Source organism: Mustela putorius, unplaced genomic scaffold, assembly GCF_011764305.1.
Source record: "Mustela putorius furo isolate JIRA1106 unplaced genomic scaffold, ASM1176430v1.1 tig00537335_pilon_pilon_pilon, whole genome shotgun sequence".
Taxonomy (NCBI): domain Eukaryota; kingdom Metazoa; phylum Chordata; class Mammalia; order Carnivora; family Mustelidae; genus Mustela; species Mustela putorius.
In genome coordinates this window covers 393,655-409,693 of record NW_025422457.1, presented here as the reverse complement: position 1 = coordinate 409,693, position 16,039 = coordinate 393,655, and the positions used below count along the sequence as shown (strand labels likewise).

Below are 16,039 nucleotides of genomic sequence, written 5' to 3'. Positions count from 1 at the left end.
AAGCAGGAGGAGACTGAGGCCTACCAACTCTGCAACCCAATACTAATCCAGCTTAGTTCCTGAATGGATTTAAGTGAACCGCTGAGCACTCTAACTGCACAGCAGAAGAAAAAACAAGTTCTCTCTGGGGGGAGATAACATCACCTAGAGCCTGTGCAGTTATTTATATAGTAACCAGCATTTAATAAAAAATTACTCTTTAGAGATTCTTTTGGTTTTTTTTTTTTTAAGATTTTATTTATTTATTTGACAGAGATCACAAACAGGTAGAGAGGCAGGCAGAGAGAGAGAGGGGGAAGCAGGCTCCATGCTCAGCAGAGAGTCTGATGTGGGGCTCAATCCCAAGACCCTGGGATCATGACCTGAGCCGAAGGCAGGGTTTTAACCCACTGAACCACCCAGGTGCCCACTCTTAAGAGATTCTTAATAATAGAGAACAAACTGAGGGCTGGGGGCACCTGGGTGGCTCAGTGGGTTGAAGCCTCTGCCTTCAGCTCGGGTCATGATCCCAGGGTTCTGGGATCGAGCCCCACATCTGGCTCTCTGCTCAGCAGGGAGCCTGCTTCCTCCTCTCTCTCTCTCTGCCTGCCTCTTTGCCTAATAAGTAAATAAGTAAATAAAAATAAGTAAATAAAAATCTTAAAAAAAACAAAACTGAGGGCTGATGGAGGGAGGTGGGTGGGGCGGGCTAGATGGGTGATAGCTATGAAGGAGGGCACTTGTGCTGAGCATTGGGTATTATTATACGTAAGTCTTGATGAATCACTTTCCTCCTGAAACCAATACTGCACTGTATGCTACTAACTAGAATTTAAATTTAAAAAATGAAGATAAAAACTATTAGGCATGCAAAGAAAAAGAATCATATGATAACAGAAAATACAGAGAGAAAATAGGAGCAAACACACAGATGTCCAAATATCTAGCTAACAGACAAGAAAGCTAAAATGACTATGAATAATGTGATCAAAAAATATGGGAAAAAACAGAGGGGCACTTGGCTGGCAGTGGGGTAAAGCCTCTGCCTTCAGCTCAGGTCACGATCTCAGGGTCCTGGGATCAAGTCCCACATCAGACTCTCTGCTCAGCAGGGAGCCTGCTTCCCCCTCTCTCTCTGCCTGCCTCCTTGCCTGCATGTGATCTCTTTCTGTCAAATAAATAAATTAAAATCCTAAAAACAAAACAAAACAAAACACCAGAGCAGAAATACTGAAGTAAACAGAGAATTAAAATCTATAAAAAAGATGGAGTGCCTAGGTGGCTCAGTCAGTTAACTGTGCAGACACTTGGTTTCGGCTCAGGTCAGATCCCGAGATCAAGCTCTGCATTGGGCTCCACACTCAGTGCAGTCTGCTAAAGAGAGATCTCCCTCTGCCCCTCCCCCCAACTCTCACGCTCTCTAAAAATAAATAAAATCTTTTAAAAAGCTATCAAGAAGAAGAAAAGAGATATTATAGAACAAAAAAACACATTAAGAACTGGATGACTAACAAGACACATGACAGAGCAGAATACACCCACTAATGAATTTGAAAACAGATCAACAGAAACTCTCTAAATTGAGAGCATGTGGGGGTTTTGTTTGTTTCTAGAGAGTGATATAAAACCAAAACAAAGCAGTAGAGAAATATGGCAAATGGTCAGAAGGTCTAACGTATTTCTACTTGAAGTTTCTGAAGAAAAGCAGAGAGTGAGGCAGAACACATGAAGAGATCGTTTTCAAAAACTTAAATACAACAAACAAATTCAAGATGCTTAGTAAATCCTAACAGTATGAGTAGAAAAGAAATCACACCTAAGCACATCTGAAAAAAATCTACGACAAACTTTTAAAAATCTTAAAACAGCCTTCAAAAAAATTAAGACAACTGACCTCTCCATAAACACACTGGAAACTAGTAGACAATGGAAAATATCTTTTAAAATGCCGAAAGAAAAGAATTCTATGCCTAATAAAAATATCTTTCAAGGGACACCTGGGTTGCTTAGCTGGTTAAGCCTCTGCCTTCAGGTCAGGTCATGATCTCAGCGTCCTGGGATCGAGCCCTGTATAGGGCTTTCTGCTCAGCGGGGAGCCTGCTTCCCCTCTCTCTCTGCCTGCCTCTCTGCCTACTTGTGATCTCTCCAATACATAAATAAAATCTTTTTAAAAAATCTTTCAAAAATGAAGGTAAAACAAGTAAACTTTCAAAATAACAAAATCTAAATGTGCTATCAGCAGTCATGCAGTAAAATATTAGATTCATCAAAATCCAAAGGTTTGTTCTTCAAGGCACACTATCAAGAAAAGTGAAAACATAGGGTGCCTGGGTGGCTCAGTGAGGTTACCACGAGACTCTTAATTTTGGCCCAGGTCATGATATCAGGGTCATGAGATCAAGCCCCATATTGGGCTCCACAACTGACACAGAGCCGGTTTAAGATTCTGCCTCCTCTGTCCACGCCCATCCCCCCACCAGCCCCTCTTTGCTCACTCTCTCTTTAAATAAATAAATAAATAAGGAAGTGAAAATAAAAACACACAGGATGAGAGAAAATACTGGTAAATCTAGTTTTTATTCTACTCTACAAACAGAAAGCTATTGTAATGTAAAAAGTTACCTATTTTAACTAAGAAATTTTTAAGTTATTTTGAAACCAAATTTCCTGGATTAAAAAGATATAACTTCTTTAAAAAAATTCCAAATTTCTATTTTATTTTTTAAAAATTATTTTGAGAGAGTGAGAGAGGAGAGGGAAGGGCAGAGGTCAAGGGAGAGAATCACAAGCAAACTCCGCACTGCACGTTGAGAGGAGCCAGATGCGGGGCTGGATCTTACAACCCTGAGATCATGAACTGAGCCAAAATCAAGAGTCAGATGTTTGACCAACTGAAACACCCAGGTGCCCCCAAAATTCCAAATTTTTAAAGTTCATACAATCAGTGATGTTTCCTTGGGGTGAACATATATTAAAACAAAACAAAACAAAACTAGTTGAGCAATAATCCAATCTATAACTTAAATGATTATATTCCCACAGATCATCCAACATAGGGATCAGTAGTTTGCATGAGATCAATAAAGGAAAAGAAAACTAGAATCTAGAAGTACTAAGTACTTCTAAGTACTAGAAAACTAGTACTTAGTAGGCACTATGAAAACATTTTACACGTTACCTCATTTTAATCCTCATAACCACCATATGAAGTATTATCTTACTCCTACAGGTGAGGAAATTAAGTCTCAGAGAGTTACTGAAACTTGACCATTATATTACACAGCTGTAAGTGACAAAGCTAGAATTAGATAATAGCTAACATTCATAAAGCATTTACCACTGTGCCAAAATCTCCTGTAAATTTATTATATGTATTAACTAATCTATTCTTTCCAAAAATTCAACAAAGTACGTTATCATTATTATCCTCGGTTTAGAGAGAAACTGAGGCACAGAGAAATCAGGTAACTTGTCCAAGATTATGAAAATAATAATTGGTAGATTTAGAATTTTAACCCTGGCAATCTGATTCTGGAGCCTGAATTCTTAACCACTAAACCATGTTACCTCTCCCAGATTCCAACCTGAGATGTTTGAGTTCCCTCAGCCAAAATATTCATCAATTTGTAATGAGTATGTCCTGAAAATCTATTTGGGAAAAATACTGACTAAAAAATTAATCCAAAGAGACTCATTTACAAGTAACTTCTTTTTTAAATGTGCATTTCACACTATTTAACAAAGGAAGGCAGGTTTGACTCTACATTGTATTAAGTTAGTAGTGACACAAATTAGAAATATAGCAGACTACCAAGAAAGCAATCTCTGTAACTACTGTGGTATAGGCAAAGACAGTGGCAAATATCACATAAACCACACTTAAGGTGATAATAAGAAAACGAGTCAGACAAAATAATAGATTCCACCATCTAACTTGCCTTAGGAAAAATTCTCTTAAAGACTGTTTTCTTCTAACATACCTTCTCTTGCTGCAACCTTAAAAGCAAACCACGCTGTTTCTTCCGAAGTGGGGGCATTTTATCATCTTCTCCTTTGTCTCGTAGATGTCTGCAAATATTTTACATTGAGACAAAGAGTTGATTAAATTTCTATTATAATGTCAAGAATTCTCTACCACTGAAAAGTCTGAAACAATTTAACATTTTCAAACATGGAAAACATGCAGCAAAGCCTACCCCATCAAATATTTTCTTGCACATAAAATATATGCAAACTCTAGGCTGTGCCCTTTGAAGATACAACTGCTTTTAAATTTACAACATGGTAAAGGAATTAAGTATAAATAGTAATATGAGAGTCAGGTGATAAAAGAGAAATGCAAAGAGAATGTTATGAGAAGGAGGTCTGAACAGCAACAGGATTCAAAGACTGCCATATTTCTAGGTTAAGAAACTGGATTGGTTGGGAGGGAGACAAACCATAAGTGACTCTTAATCTCACAAAACAAACTGAGGGTTGCTGGGGGGAGGGGGTTTGGGAGAAGGGGGTGGGATTATGGACACTGGGGAGGGTATGTGCTTTGGTGAGTGCTATGAAGTGTGTAAACCTGGTGATTCACAGACCTGTACCCCTGGGGATAAAAATATATGTTTATAAAAAATAAAAAATTATAAAAAAGAAAAAAAAAGAAACTGGATTGGTGAAAAAAAAAAAAAGAAAGAAACGGGAATGGTCAAATTAAATTAAATGAAGAAACAAAAACAGCTTTAAAGACAAAGCATCTCCTTGGATAGAAGAAGACATTGGAAAGCGAAAACTATGTTCACTGAAACAACTTACTTTTTCTGATGCTCTAGCCAGGCTAATTCGGCCTTAGTTTTCTCCTTCAAGGCCTTCTCACGGAGACGCAAGAGTGAAGACTGGTGAGCAGCCCTCATTTCCTCTTCTTTCATATACTGTCGAACCATCTCCATAGTAAATTTAGAAAAACTATCTTGTCCTCCTGAGAATGGCATGCTCAGCTCCTAAAGTGGAGATTTTATTTCAAGTTTATCATTACCTAAGCCTTTGGAACTTAAAATTGATATTGTTAAAAGAGGCATGTACTTATAAAAAATAAGCTATGTATATAAAAAGAGCTGACCATGTCAGAGAACTCGCTTCAAAAAAGGCACATGAGAGGGAGTAACACTCATCAGCTAATTTATTCAGCCAATGAAGTTTTAACAAACAACTACATAAGCCAGGTACTGTCCCAGGGGTATATAGTTGGATAAGAACTGTCCCTGTTGTCCAAAAGTCTAACAATTTAGCAAGATGATACAAACTTTTAAAATGGAATAAAATGTTATAAGAGTGAAGCAATTGAAACACTAGAGACATAACACTGGCTCTAATCCTCAAAGGTCTTCTAAATTACTCCAAGGAGTAAGTCTATGTTCTTCTTTGTAAGGAAAGCAAAGCCAGATTCTGTAGCAAAAATTAGTATAGCTATAAAATTGCAATCTTAGGAAAATCATTCTGGTAGATGACACCTGAGTTCAAGTACAAAATGTATGGTCCTATCTTTGAGAGAACATATCCACAGCTATTTATGAAGTAAATTCCACAGGTAAACTGAAGCGCACCTTGGCAGAAGACAGTGTTGTCTTTTCTGGAGAGGTTTCATCATCAGAGTCATCATGATGGCCTCTCTTCTTTTCCATGTTAAACCTGCGATGACTCTCAGAAGGTAGTAAAGATCGAAATGATTTTTCTTCTATTTCATCTTCTGTCATAGATTCATCAAATTTCAGGGAATATTCAGTTGCAATAGAAGTAGAATCTAAAGGAATTTGGAACAAGTAGATTTTATCATTGTAATGGTTTTCTTTTTTTTTTAAAGATTTTTTATTTATTTATTTGACAGAGAGAGATGACAAGTAGGCAGAGAGGCAGGCAGAGAGAGGGGAGGAAGCAGGCTCCCCGCTGAGCACAGAGCCCGATGCGGGGCTCGATCTCAGGACCCTGGGATCATGACCTGAGCCGAAGGCAGCAGCCTAACTCACTGAGCCACCCAGGCGCCCCTGTAATGGTTTTCAGTAAGTATTCATTAATAGCCCTTGCCATCTCATTATGGGACAATCTAATAAATTCAGGGAATTGATGGTTAACAATTAATTGGCATAGCAATAAAAATTCACTGAAGTACCTAAAAATATGAGTATAAGATATACGGTAAAAGTGTAATACACTATATATAAACAGCTCTAACAAACAAATTAGAAAAGTAATAATCCTATAGAAAAATGAGAAACAGTCATGATCAAATGCATCACAAAGAGAATATGGTCAAAATAAAGTAAAAAAAAAAGTTTAACATTATTAGCAAAGAAATGCATATTAAAATTTTTTTAGAATTCATCAATACCATAGTAATTTAAAACATGATGTCTCTTGTGTGCCTTTGATATGCACTCCTCACCTCCAGTCCTTTTCTTATTTGGACAGCCTTACCTTCTAGTACTATAAGACATTCCAGGTTCATTTTGTATTTTCCCTGTCCAATCCTAGAATCAGTCATTTCTCCAAAGAGCTCTCATCTAATTTCTTTCATTAGAGTGTTTATAAACCACAATTATGGATACTGGGTTTTTTGGGGTTTTTTTTAAGATTTTATTTATTTATTTGAGAGAGAAAGACCAGAGTGAGAGAGAGAGCACGAGCAAGGTGTGGAGGGGCAGAGGGAGAAGGAAAAGCAGGCTCTCAGCCAAGGAGGGAGCCTGATGCAGGCCTTGATCCTAGGACCCTGGGATCATGGCCTGAGCCAAAGGCAGGTACTTAACCAACTGAGCCACGCAGGCACCCTGGCACTGGGTCACACTTGTTACTACTAGAGCATCACAGTTTCTTTTCTCTGTCAGTGACTAGAGCTAGATAATGTATGCATGTATACTAACCGATGTACACACACACACACACACACACACACACAGAGTAGTTCCTGTATCCATCCAGCACCACAGGGTTCATTCCAGTCTTCCTTTCTTGTGTATCTAATATCCTTCTCCACCGAGAAACCTGGCTCTTACCGTCCAACATCAATTTACTTATTTATTCAACCCCAATGCATACGTAAGAACTGTTTACCTGTTCTTACGTATGTATTGAAAGAACTATTTACCTTTACCCCTGTGAAAAGCTCATTTACCAATTAGAATACAGTGTTTAATAAAAGAAATCAGACTCAAAAAACACATATTGTATGATTCCACTTACATTATTTTTGAATAGGCAAAGTGAAAGTCCAAGTACAGAAAGCCCATCAGGGGATGCTTGGGGAGGGCAGTTGAATGCAAAGGGTCATGGGAAAATGTGGGGGTAATATATCCTAAATCTTGAGCCTGACTGTGATAACGTGGGTGTATATCACACAGTTGTCAAACTCATTTTACTATGTGTTTGAAATGAGTGTAATAAATCCATAAAATTGATTTAAAAAATTAAAGAAAGCCAATAGAAGACAGTAGTTGACAATATAAAGAAGGAATCTTATCCAGGAACTTTCTGAGGAAATGAGAGTCCAATTCACATTTTTTGTTTACCTCTACTAACACAAATATAAAATCAGAAACTTCCAGGGCTGATTTAAGAACTTAATAAATAAAAATATCACACACACATAAAAAGAATACAGTGTTTATATTCTGCTCTCTTTATATTTAGGTTTACAATTTCCACTCAAAAATGCCATTTTCCAAAATTACTTAGGTCGGCTCCTTTTTCTTCCACCATCTTCAGTGTGGTTATGCCACACATTTGTAATAAAGTTAGATTCCTCATAGACTGCATTCTATTCTAGGATCTCCAACATCCTGGTTGATGTGTGTGTGTGTTTAGTTTACACATGCTGAAATTTACTCTTTGTGATATACAGCTCTAGGGTTCTGAAAAATGCACAGCATCTGTCAGTAAATAAAGAACCATACAGGACATCTCTCACATAAGTTGCTTCACACTTAAAGTCCTCCTGTGCATCCCGTTTGTAGTTTAACAACTTCCTCTTTTACCTAACAGTTGAGAACCATTAATCTATTTTCCTACCCTAAAGTTTTGCCTATTCCAGAATGTCATATAAATGGAATCATACGCTATGTAGCCTTTTGCACCTTGCTTCTTTTGCTTAGTAAAATTCACTTAAAATTCATTCGTTATGTTGCATGAATCAATAGCTTGTTCCTTTTAATCTAGTATTCTACTGTACAGATGAACCAGTTTGCTTATCCATTCTCTTCGTAAGACATTTGGTGGCTTCTAGTTGTTAGCAATAATGAAAAATGGTGCTATGAACATTAGTGTATAGGCTTTTGTGAGGATCTAAGTTTTCAATTCGTTTGCCTAGGCATGTGATTAATGGATTATTATAAGACACTGAAAATGTCTTACAAAGCAGGTGTACCATTTTGCATTCTCATCAGCAACGAATTCAAGTTCTCATTGCTCTGCATCTTTACCGCCACCACTTTGTTGTCAGCTTTTTGGATTTTAGCCATTCTAACAGGTATGTTGTAGTATCTCATTGTGATTTTAATCTTCATTTCCCTAAGACATGATATTGAACACCTTTCCTAAATCTACTAGCCATTTGTACAGTTCCTTTAATGAAGTGTCTGTTCAGATCTTATGTACATTTTTAAATAGGGTTGTTGATTTTCTTGTTGTTGAGTCTTAAGGGTCCTTTATATAATTCTGGCTATAAGTCCTTATGTGATTTACAAATATTTCTAACAGTCTCTGGATCCTCTTTTCAATTCTCTTAACAGTTTTCACAGAGCAGTTTTTTAATTTAAACAAGCATAGCTTATCAATTTTTCTCTTTCAGAGATTGTAGTTCTAAGTGTTGTGTTCTAAGAAGTCACTGCTAAACAAAAGATAAGTTGGCTTTTCTCCTACATACCGGTTTTTAAAATGGTGTCATTTCTTTGGATCTTGGTTGTCCTGTGGACTTTAGTTACCTTAGCTCTCCAGACCCCTAACTTCACTTCTTCCACGAGGGAAGACTACTGGGCTCCATGGCACGCAGCCCGGAGACTGCCTTCAGGCAGTAAGCTGGAGCAGTCATAGCGCAGATTATCGTTTTCATCTCTCATGAATCAATAGCATTCACTGCCTGATGTTCAATGTCTTAAAAATAGTTATTTCATATGTTTTGTCTGATATTTGTTTTAGGAGGGAGGGTAAATCTGGTCCTGTTCCTCCACTATGGTCAGAAGTAGAAGTTCAAGCAATTTAATTTCATATTGTTTAAAGAAGTGAAATATATCAAAAAATCATAGCTCATGACATTTCAGATTAGTCACTTGACAGCGATAAATCTGCAGTTATTAGAGCCCGGCACGATGGCAAACAGCTTGAGAACAACATTAAGTCACAGATGGTTAGTATCCTGAGACTCAAAGACACTTTCAATAAATTTGTCTTCACTATTTTAATTACAAGCACTATTATTAAGATAAAATTTTACAGAGATTAAATTCATCCTGTACGAGAAAATTAACAGATAATTTGTTTTCCTGTATCCTTTATTTCTCTCATTATGTGGAAGTTGTCATTATGAAGTCATTATAGCTTTGAAATAGTTTCACCTAGATACACTTAATATCAGATTCAGATACACAAACACACACACACTACCATGGTCTAACTAGCTCAGTCACAAATATCTCAAAGGACTCTGGAAGCCTCCCCAAACAAGTTAACTGTACATACACATGCAAGAAACATTACCTTTCTCATCAGGAAGAGACGGCACACTGTCACTTCGCAGAGAATCATCTACAGCAGTCTGAACCTGTTCATCAATAGAACTCTCCATCTTTTCACCATGAAGTTTCCTCTCATTTTCCTTAGAAGATGGAACTGAGGGGCTTTCTTGACGGCTGCTACCACTACTACTTCTGTTTATAGATATTATAGAAACAAACAAACAAAAAAAGAGTGATAAGGTTCGTAAATTCAAAGTAAATTTATTCGGCAAGGGGAATGTGCTTCATGATCAAGGTATGAAATGATGAAACAAGTAACATAAAACATAAAATGCTAAGTGGACAGAGATCTGAGAAGAAACTATTGTAGAAAAGACAATGGCTTCACTCTTAGTCATGAAAAGCAAGCACTAATCTCAGACTAACACTTCCCCCTTTTCCTTTCATTTTAAAATCAAAATCAAGGAAAAGGGGCCTCTATTTGGCTGTTTCAACTTCCTTACTTTTCATCAACATCACAATTAATCACAATCAGCTTAATTCCAACTACTCTACTATAATCCTTCTTTCAAACTCAACCTAAACTTGAATTCCCAAATCCAATGGATAATTTTTCTGCAATATTATATGGTCTTTTTTTTTTTTAAGATTTTTATTTATTTATCAGAGAGAGAGAGGAAGAAAGCGAGCACAGGCAGACAGAATGGCAGGCAGAGGCAGAGGGAGAAGCAGGCTCCCTGCTGAGCAAGGAGCCCGATGTGGGACTCGATCCCAGGACGCTGGGATCATGACCTGAGCCGAAGGCAGCTGCTTAACCCACTGAGCCACGCAGGCGTCCCAATATTATATGGTCTTGATTTCTACCTCCTTCTTTAAAAGCACCACTAGCTAAAGCAAATGCAGTAAAATGTTAATATCAGTATAATGTGGATAAAAAATATTTAGGAACCTGTATTATTCTTGCAATATTTTTGTAAGCTTGAAATTTAACAAAATTAAATGTTAAGAAAAAGACTTCTCTTTCTTACACTCCTTGTTTCTACCCTCACCAGCTTTTCTATCTCTCGAACCAGTTTTTCTGTTTATTTCTTGTCCTTTGAATTTTCCTGGCTTTCCTTAAAATGATGGTGATTCCCAGAGTTTTGTTGTTGGTCCCTTTCTCTTTTATGCTACATACTGTCCCTTGGCAATCTTATGCATCTCTGTAATTTCAACTACTATCATTCAGACTGAGCCTTAAATCTGTATCAACTAGTTCTGCCTTCCCTTGACTTTAGCCTCAAGTTTTCAAATGCTTAGTGAATTTGTTTTCTTTTATTTTTTTTTATTGTGTTCAGTTAGCCAACATATAGTACATCATTAGTTTTTGATACAGTATTCAACGATTCACTAGTTGTATATAAGATCGGTGTTTTCCTTCCTCCTCCTTTGCTTTCCTTAGTTTATTCATTCATTTAAATATACACAGAAAGAGAGAGAGCCAATTACAAGCCATGTCTTAAGATCCTCTCCATAGGGGCGCCTGGGTGGCTCAGTGGGTTGGGCCTCTGCCTTCAGCTCGGGCCATGATCTCGGGGTCCTGGGATCGAGTCCCGCATCCGGCTCTCTGCTCAGCGGGGAGCCTGCTTCCTCCTCTCTCTCTCTCTGCCTGCCTCTGCCTACTTGTGATCTCCGTCTGTCAAATAAATAAATAAATAAAATTTAAAAAAAAAAAAAAAAGATCCTCTCCATAGCTATATCCTCTTCTAAAATGCCTTTCCTTCCCTGCCGACCTATTTAAGACTGTTCTGCCTCCCTAATTTAAGACTTAGTTCAAGTATCATTTCTGTAAAGTGCTTACACACTTCTTCTTCCACTCCCAAGGAAGGTTTGGTACCTCTCTGCATTTATACTGTTTTTTTTCTTTCTTTTTTTTGGTATGTTTCTATAATTGTTATTTATCAGAATACTGTGCAATTATGTGTCTGGTTTAGTAAATGTTTGGAAAGTATAAACCATATAATATAGCTATAAGGTAAAAGAGATAAAGCAGGAGAGAGCGACTGCTTTGGAGTCAAAAGAATATGGGATTAATCTCAATTACTCTACTTAGCAGTTATGTGCCAATCATTCACTCAGTAATCGTGAGATAAACAACCTACTGCATGTTAGGTATTTTGCTAAGTTCTGAGGATAGCAGTATAGCATGATCCTCACTAGGATGGCTATAGTAAAAAAGAGAGACAATAACAAATGTTGGTGAGGATGTAAAAAAAATTTTTAAATTTTTAGTGGGAATGTGAAGGGGAGCAGCTGTTTGGAAAAGCATGGCAATTTTCCAAAAAGTTAAACAGAGGTATTTTACGACCCAGCAATCCCAAAATACCCAAAAGGAAATGAAAACCTATGTCCACACAAAAACTTGTATATACAGGTAGGTAGCAGCACTATTCATAATAGTTAAAAAATAGAAGCAATCCAATGTCTAACAACTGATGGTAAATAAAATGTGGGATATCCATACAAGAGAATATTACTTGGCCATATAAAGGAATAATATACTAATGTGTGATAGATAAACCTTAAAAACATTAAACTAAGTCAAAGAACTAGTCACAAAGTACCACACATTGTATGATGCCATTTATATGAAATGTTCAAAAGAGACAAATTCACAGAGAACAAATATACAAAGTAGATTAGTGGTTGCCAGAAGCTGGAGAAGAGAGAGCAAAAGAAATGACTAATGGGGGGACACCTGGGTGGCTCAGTGGGTTAAACCACTGCCTTTGGCTCAGGTCATGATCTCAGGGTCCTGGGATCCAGCCCCCGCATTGGGCTCTCTGCTCGGCGGGGAGCCTGCTTCCTCCTCTCTCTCTCTGCCTGCCTCTCTGCCTACTTGTGATCTCTCTCTGTCAAATAAATAAATAAATTCTTAAAAAAAAAGAAATTCGGCTCAGGTCATGATCTCAGAGTCCTGGGATCGAGTCCCGCATCGGGCTCTCTGCTCAGCAGAGAGCCTGCTTCCCTCTCTCTCTCTCTGCCTGCCTCTCCATCTACTTGTGATTTCTCTCTGTCAAATAAATAAATAAAATCTTTAAAAAAAAAAAAATAAAAAAAAAAAAAAAAAAAGAAAAGAAATGACTAATGGGTATGGGCCTTCTTTTTGGGGTGATGAAAATGAAGACCTCAAATAATTTCTAGTGTACTCCATAACTGACAAGTAACAAGAGATAGAAGGTGGTAAAGGCTCTAACAGTTATATATGGAGTGCTATGGGAGAATACAGAAGGGATATCTAAAGCAGACTAAGGGTAACAGTGACTCGTGGAGGGGAGTAAAAGTAAATTAAATGAAATAGAGCGGGGAAGGTCTAGAAAGAAGGTATCTCTTGGAGGAGTCCATGATGGCAAAGGAGTAAGAGACCTTAGTTTTGTCTGGTCCCAGGAATTCAGATAGGTAGCTATTAAATTATTCTCAATACCTGCGAACTCAACTGGAGATCTAAGAAAAGAGTAGCTACAAGTCCACAAACAGAAAAGCAACCACTTTCTGCAAGAAATATAAGACAGAAAAACTCACCTCAAAAAAGAGAACAAGAGGCAGAACTGAATTCCAGGGACCTAATCAATACGGATGTAAGTAAGATGTTGGAACTGGAGTTCAGAATAACAATTATAAAGATATGAGCTGGGCTTGAAAAGAACATAGAGAACAACAGAGAAGCCCTACCTGGAGAAATAAAAGAACCAAAATCTAATCAAGTTGAAACAGAAAAGACTATTAATGAGATGCAATAAAAACTGGAGGCTCGGTGCACCTGGGTGGCTCCATGGGTTAAAGCCTCTGCCTCCGGCTCAGGTCGTGATCCCAGGGTCCTTGGATCGAGCCCCACGTCGGACTCTCTGCTCAGCAGGGAGCCTGCTTCCCTTCCTTTCCCTGCCTGCCTCTCTGCCTACTTGTGATCTGTCAAATGAATAAATAAAATCTTCTTTAAAAAAATGGAGGCTCTAACTGCTAGGATGAATTGGACAGAAGAGAGAAATAGTAATATACAAGATAAAATGATGGAGAATAAAGAACCTGAGAAAAAGAGAGATAAACAACTATTAAATCACGAGGGGAGGGGCGCCTGGGTGGCTCAGTGGGTTAAGGTCTCTGCTTTCGGCTCAGGACATGAACCCAGGGTCCTGGGATCAAGCCCCACGTCAGGTTCTCTGCTCGGCAGGGAGCCTGCTTCCCTTCCTCTCTCTCTGCCTGCCTTTCTGCCCACTTCTGGTCTCTGTCTGTCAAATAAATAAATAAAATCTTAAAAAAAAAAAAATCACAAGGGGAGAATTTGAGACATAAGTGATAAGCAAAACAGCATCAGAATAATTGGGATTCCCAAAGAAGAGGAAAGAGAGTGGGGCAGAAGGTATACCAGAGCAAACTAGAGCACAGACCGTCTCTAATCTGGGGAAAGATAAAGGGCATTCAAGTTTAGGAGGCACAGAAAGGAACAGAGAAAATATACAGAAACTGTGATTTTACAGGTAAGACAATGGCACTAAATTCATATCTTTCAATAGTTACTCTGTCAAGGGGCTAAATGCTCCAATCAAAAGACACAGGGTATCAGATTGGCTGAAAAAGCAAGACTCATCAGTATGTGTCTACGAGAGACTCATTTTAGACCCAAGGACACCTCCAGATTGAAAGTGGGGGGTGGAAAACCATGTATCATGTTAATGGACATCAAAAGAAAGTTAGGGTAGCAATCCTTATATCAGACAAATTAGATTTTAAACCGAAGACTGCAATAAAAGATGAATAAGGACACTATATTATAATTAAAGGGTCTATCCAATAAGAAAATCTAACAATTGTAAATATTTATGCCTCTAACATAGGAGCAGTCACTTATATAAACTAATTTGTAACAAAAAGAAACACATTGGTAATAATAGTAGGGGACTTTAACATTCCACTCACTGGAATGGACAGATCATCTAAGTAGAAGATCAACAAGGAAACAAGGGCTTTGAATGACACACTGGACCGGATGGACTTCACAGATAATATTCCAAGGATTCCATCCTAAAGCAACAGAATATACATTCTTCTTGAGTAAACATGGAACATTCTCCAGAAAAGATCACATACTAGATCACAAATCAGGTCTCAACCTGTACCAGAAGACTGAGATCATTCCTTGCATATTTTCAGACCACAATGCTTTGAAACTGGAACTTAATCACAAGAGGAAATTTGGAAAGAACTCAAACACGTGGAGGCTGAAGAGCATCCTACTAAAGAATGAATGGGTTAAAAAAAAAAAAAAGAATGAATGGGTCAACCAGGAAATTAAAGAACTTTTTTAGCAAAGGTGGTCATAAGAGGGAAGTACATAGCAGTACAAGCCTTTCTCAAGAAACAAGAAAAGTCTCAAATATACAACCTAATCTTACACCTAATGGAGCTGGAGAAAGAACAGCAAATAAAGCCTAAATCCAGTAGGAAAAGAGAATAAAGATTAGAGCAAAACCCAATGAAATAGAAACCAAAAGAACAGGAGAACAGATCAATGAAAGTAGGACCTGGTTCTCTGAAAGAATTAATACAATTGGAAAAAACCTTAGACTTATAAAAAAGAAAAGAGAAAGGACTCAAATAAATAAAATCATGAATGAAAGAGGAGAGATCACAACCAATACCAAAGAAACACAAACAATTAAGAACAGTTAAGAACAAACAATTAAGAAATAAGAACATACTATGAGCAATTACATGCCAACAAATTAGGCAATCTGGAAGAAATGGCTACATGCCTAAAGACACATAAACTATCAAAACTGAAACAAGAAGAAAGAAAAAACCTCAACAGACCCATAACCAGCAATGAAATCAAAGCAATAATCAAAAATCTCCCAATAAACAAGAGTCCAGGGCCTGATGGCTTCCCGGGGGAACTCTACCAAATATTTAAAGAAGAATTAATACCTATTCTTCTATTCAAACAATAGAAATGGAAGGAAAACTTCCCAACTCTTTCTTTGTGGCCAGCATTACCTTGATCCCAAAACCAGACAAAGACCCCCACCAAAAAGGAGAATTACAGACCAAAATCCCTGACGAACGAGGATGCCAAAATTCTCATCAAGATACTAGCCAATAGGATCCAAGAGTACATTAAAAAGATTACACACCACAACCAAGTGGGATTTATTACTGGGTGGCACAGGTGGCTCAACATCCACAAATCAATTAACATGATACACTACATTAATTTAAAAAAAGGGGGGGGGACAAGAACCATATGATCCTCTCAACAGATGCAGAAAAAGCATTTGACAAAGTATAGCACTTCTTCTTGATTGAAACTTTTCACAGTGTCG

At 37.7% G+C, this 16,039-nt stretch overlaps 1 protein-coding gene across 5 annotated transcripts in view; it reads right to left on the bottom strand.

Moving 5' to 3' along the window:
• The window catches only part of CEP350 (centrosomal protein 350), a 150,193-nt gene that overhangs the window by 54,663 nt on the left and 79,491 nt on the right, over positions 1-16,039 (bottom strand). For all 5 annotated transcript variants that reach the window (XM_013064217.2, XM_045074331.1, XM_045074330.1 and 2 more), the window contains 4 exons: positions 9,706-9,875; positions 5,568-5,764; positions 4,780-4,964; positions 3,960-4,047 (listed from right to left, as the gene is read on the bottom strand). In XM_013064217.2, coding sequence (XP_012919671.1) covers positions 3,960-4,047; positions 4,780-4,964; positions 5,568-5,764; positions 9,706-9,875 — 640 coding nt within the window. The remainder of the gene's footprint in view (positions 1-3,959; positions 4,048-4,779; positions 4,965-5,567; positions 5,765-9,705; positions 9,876-16,039) is intronic.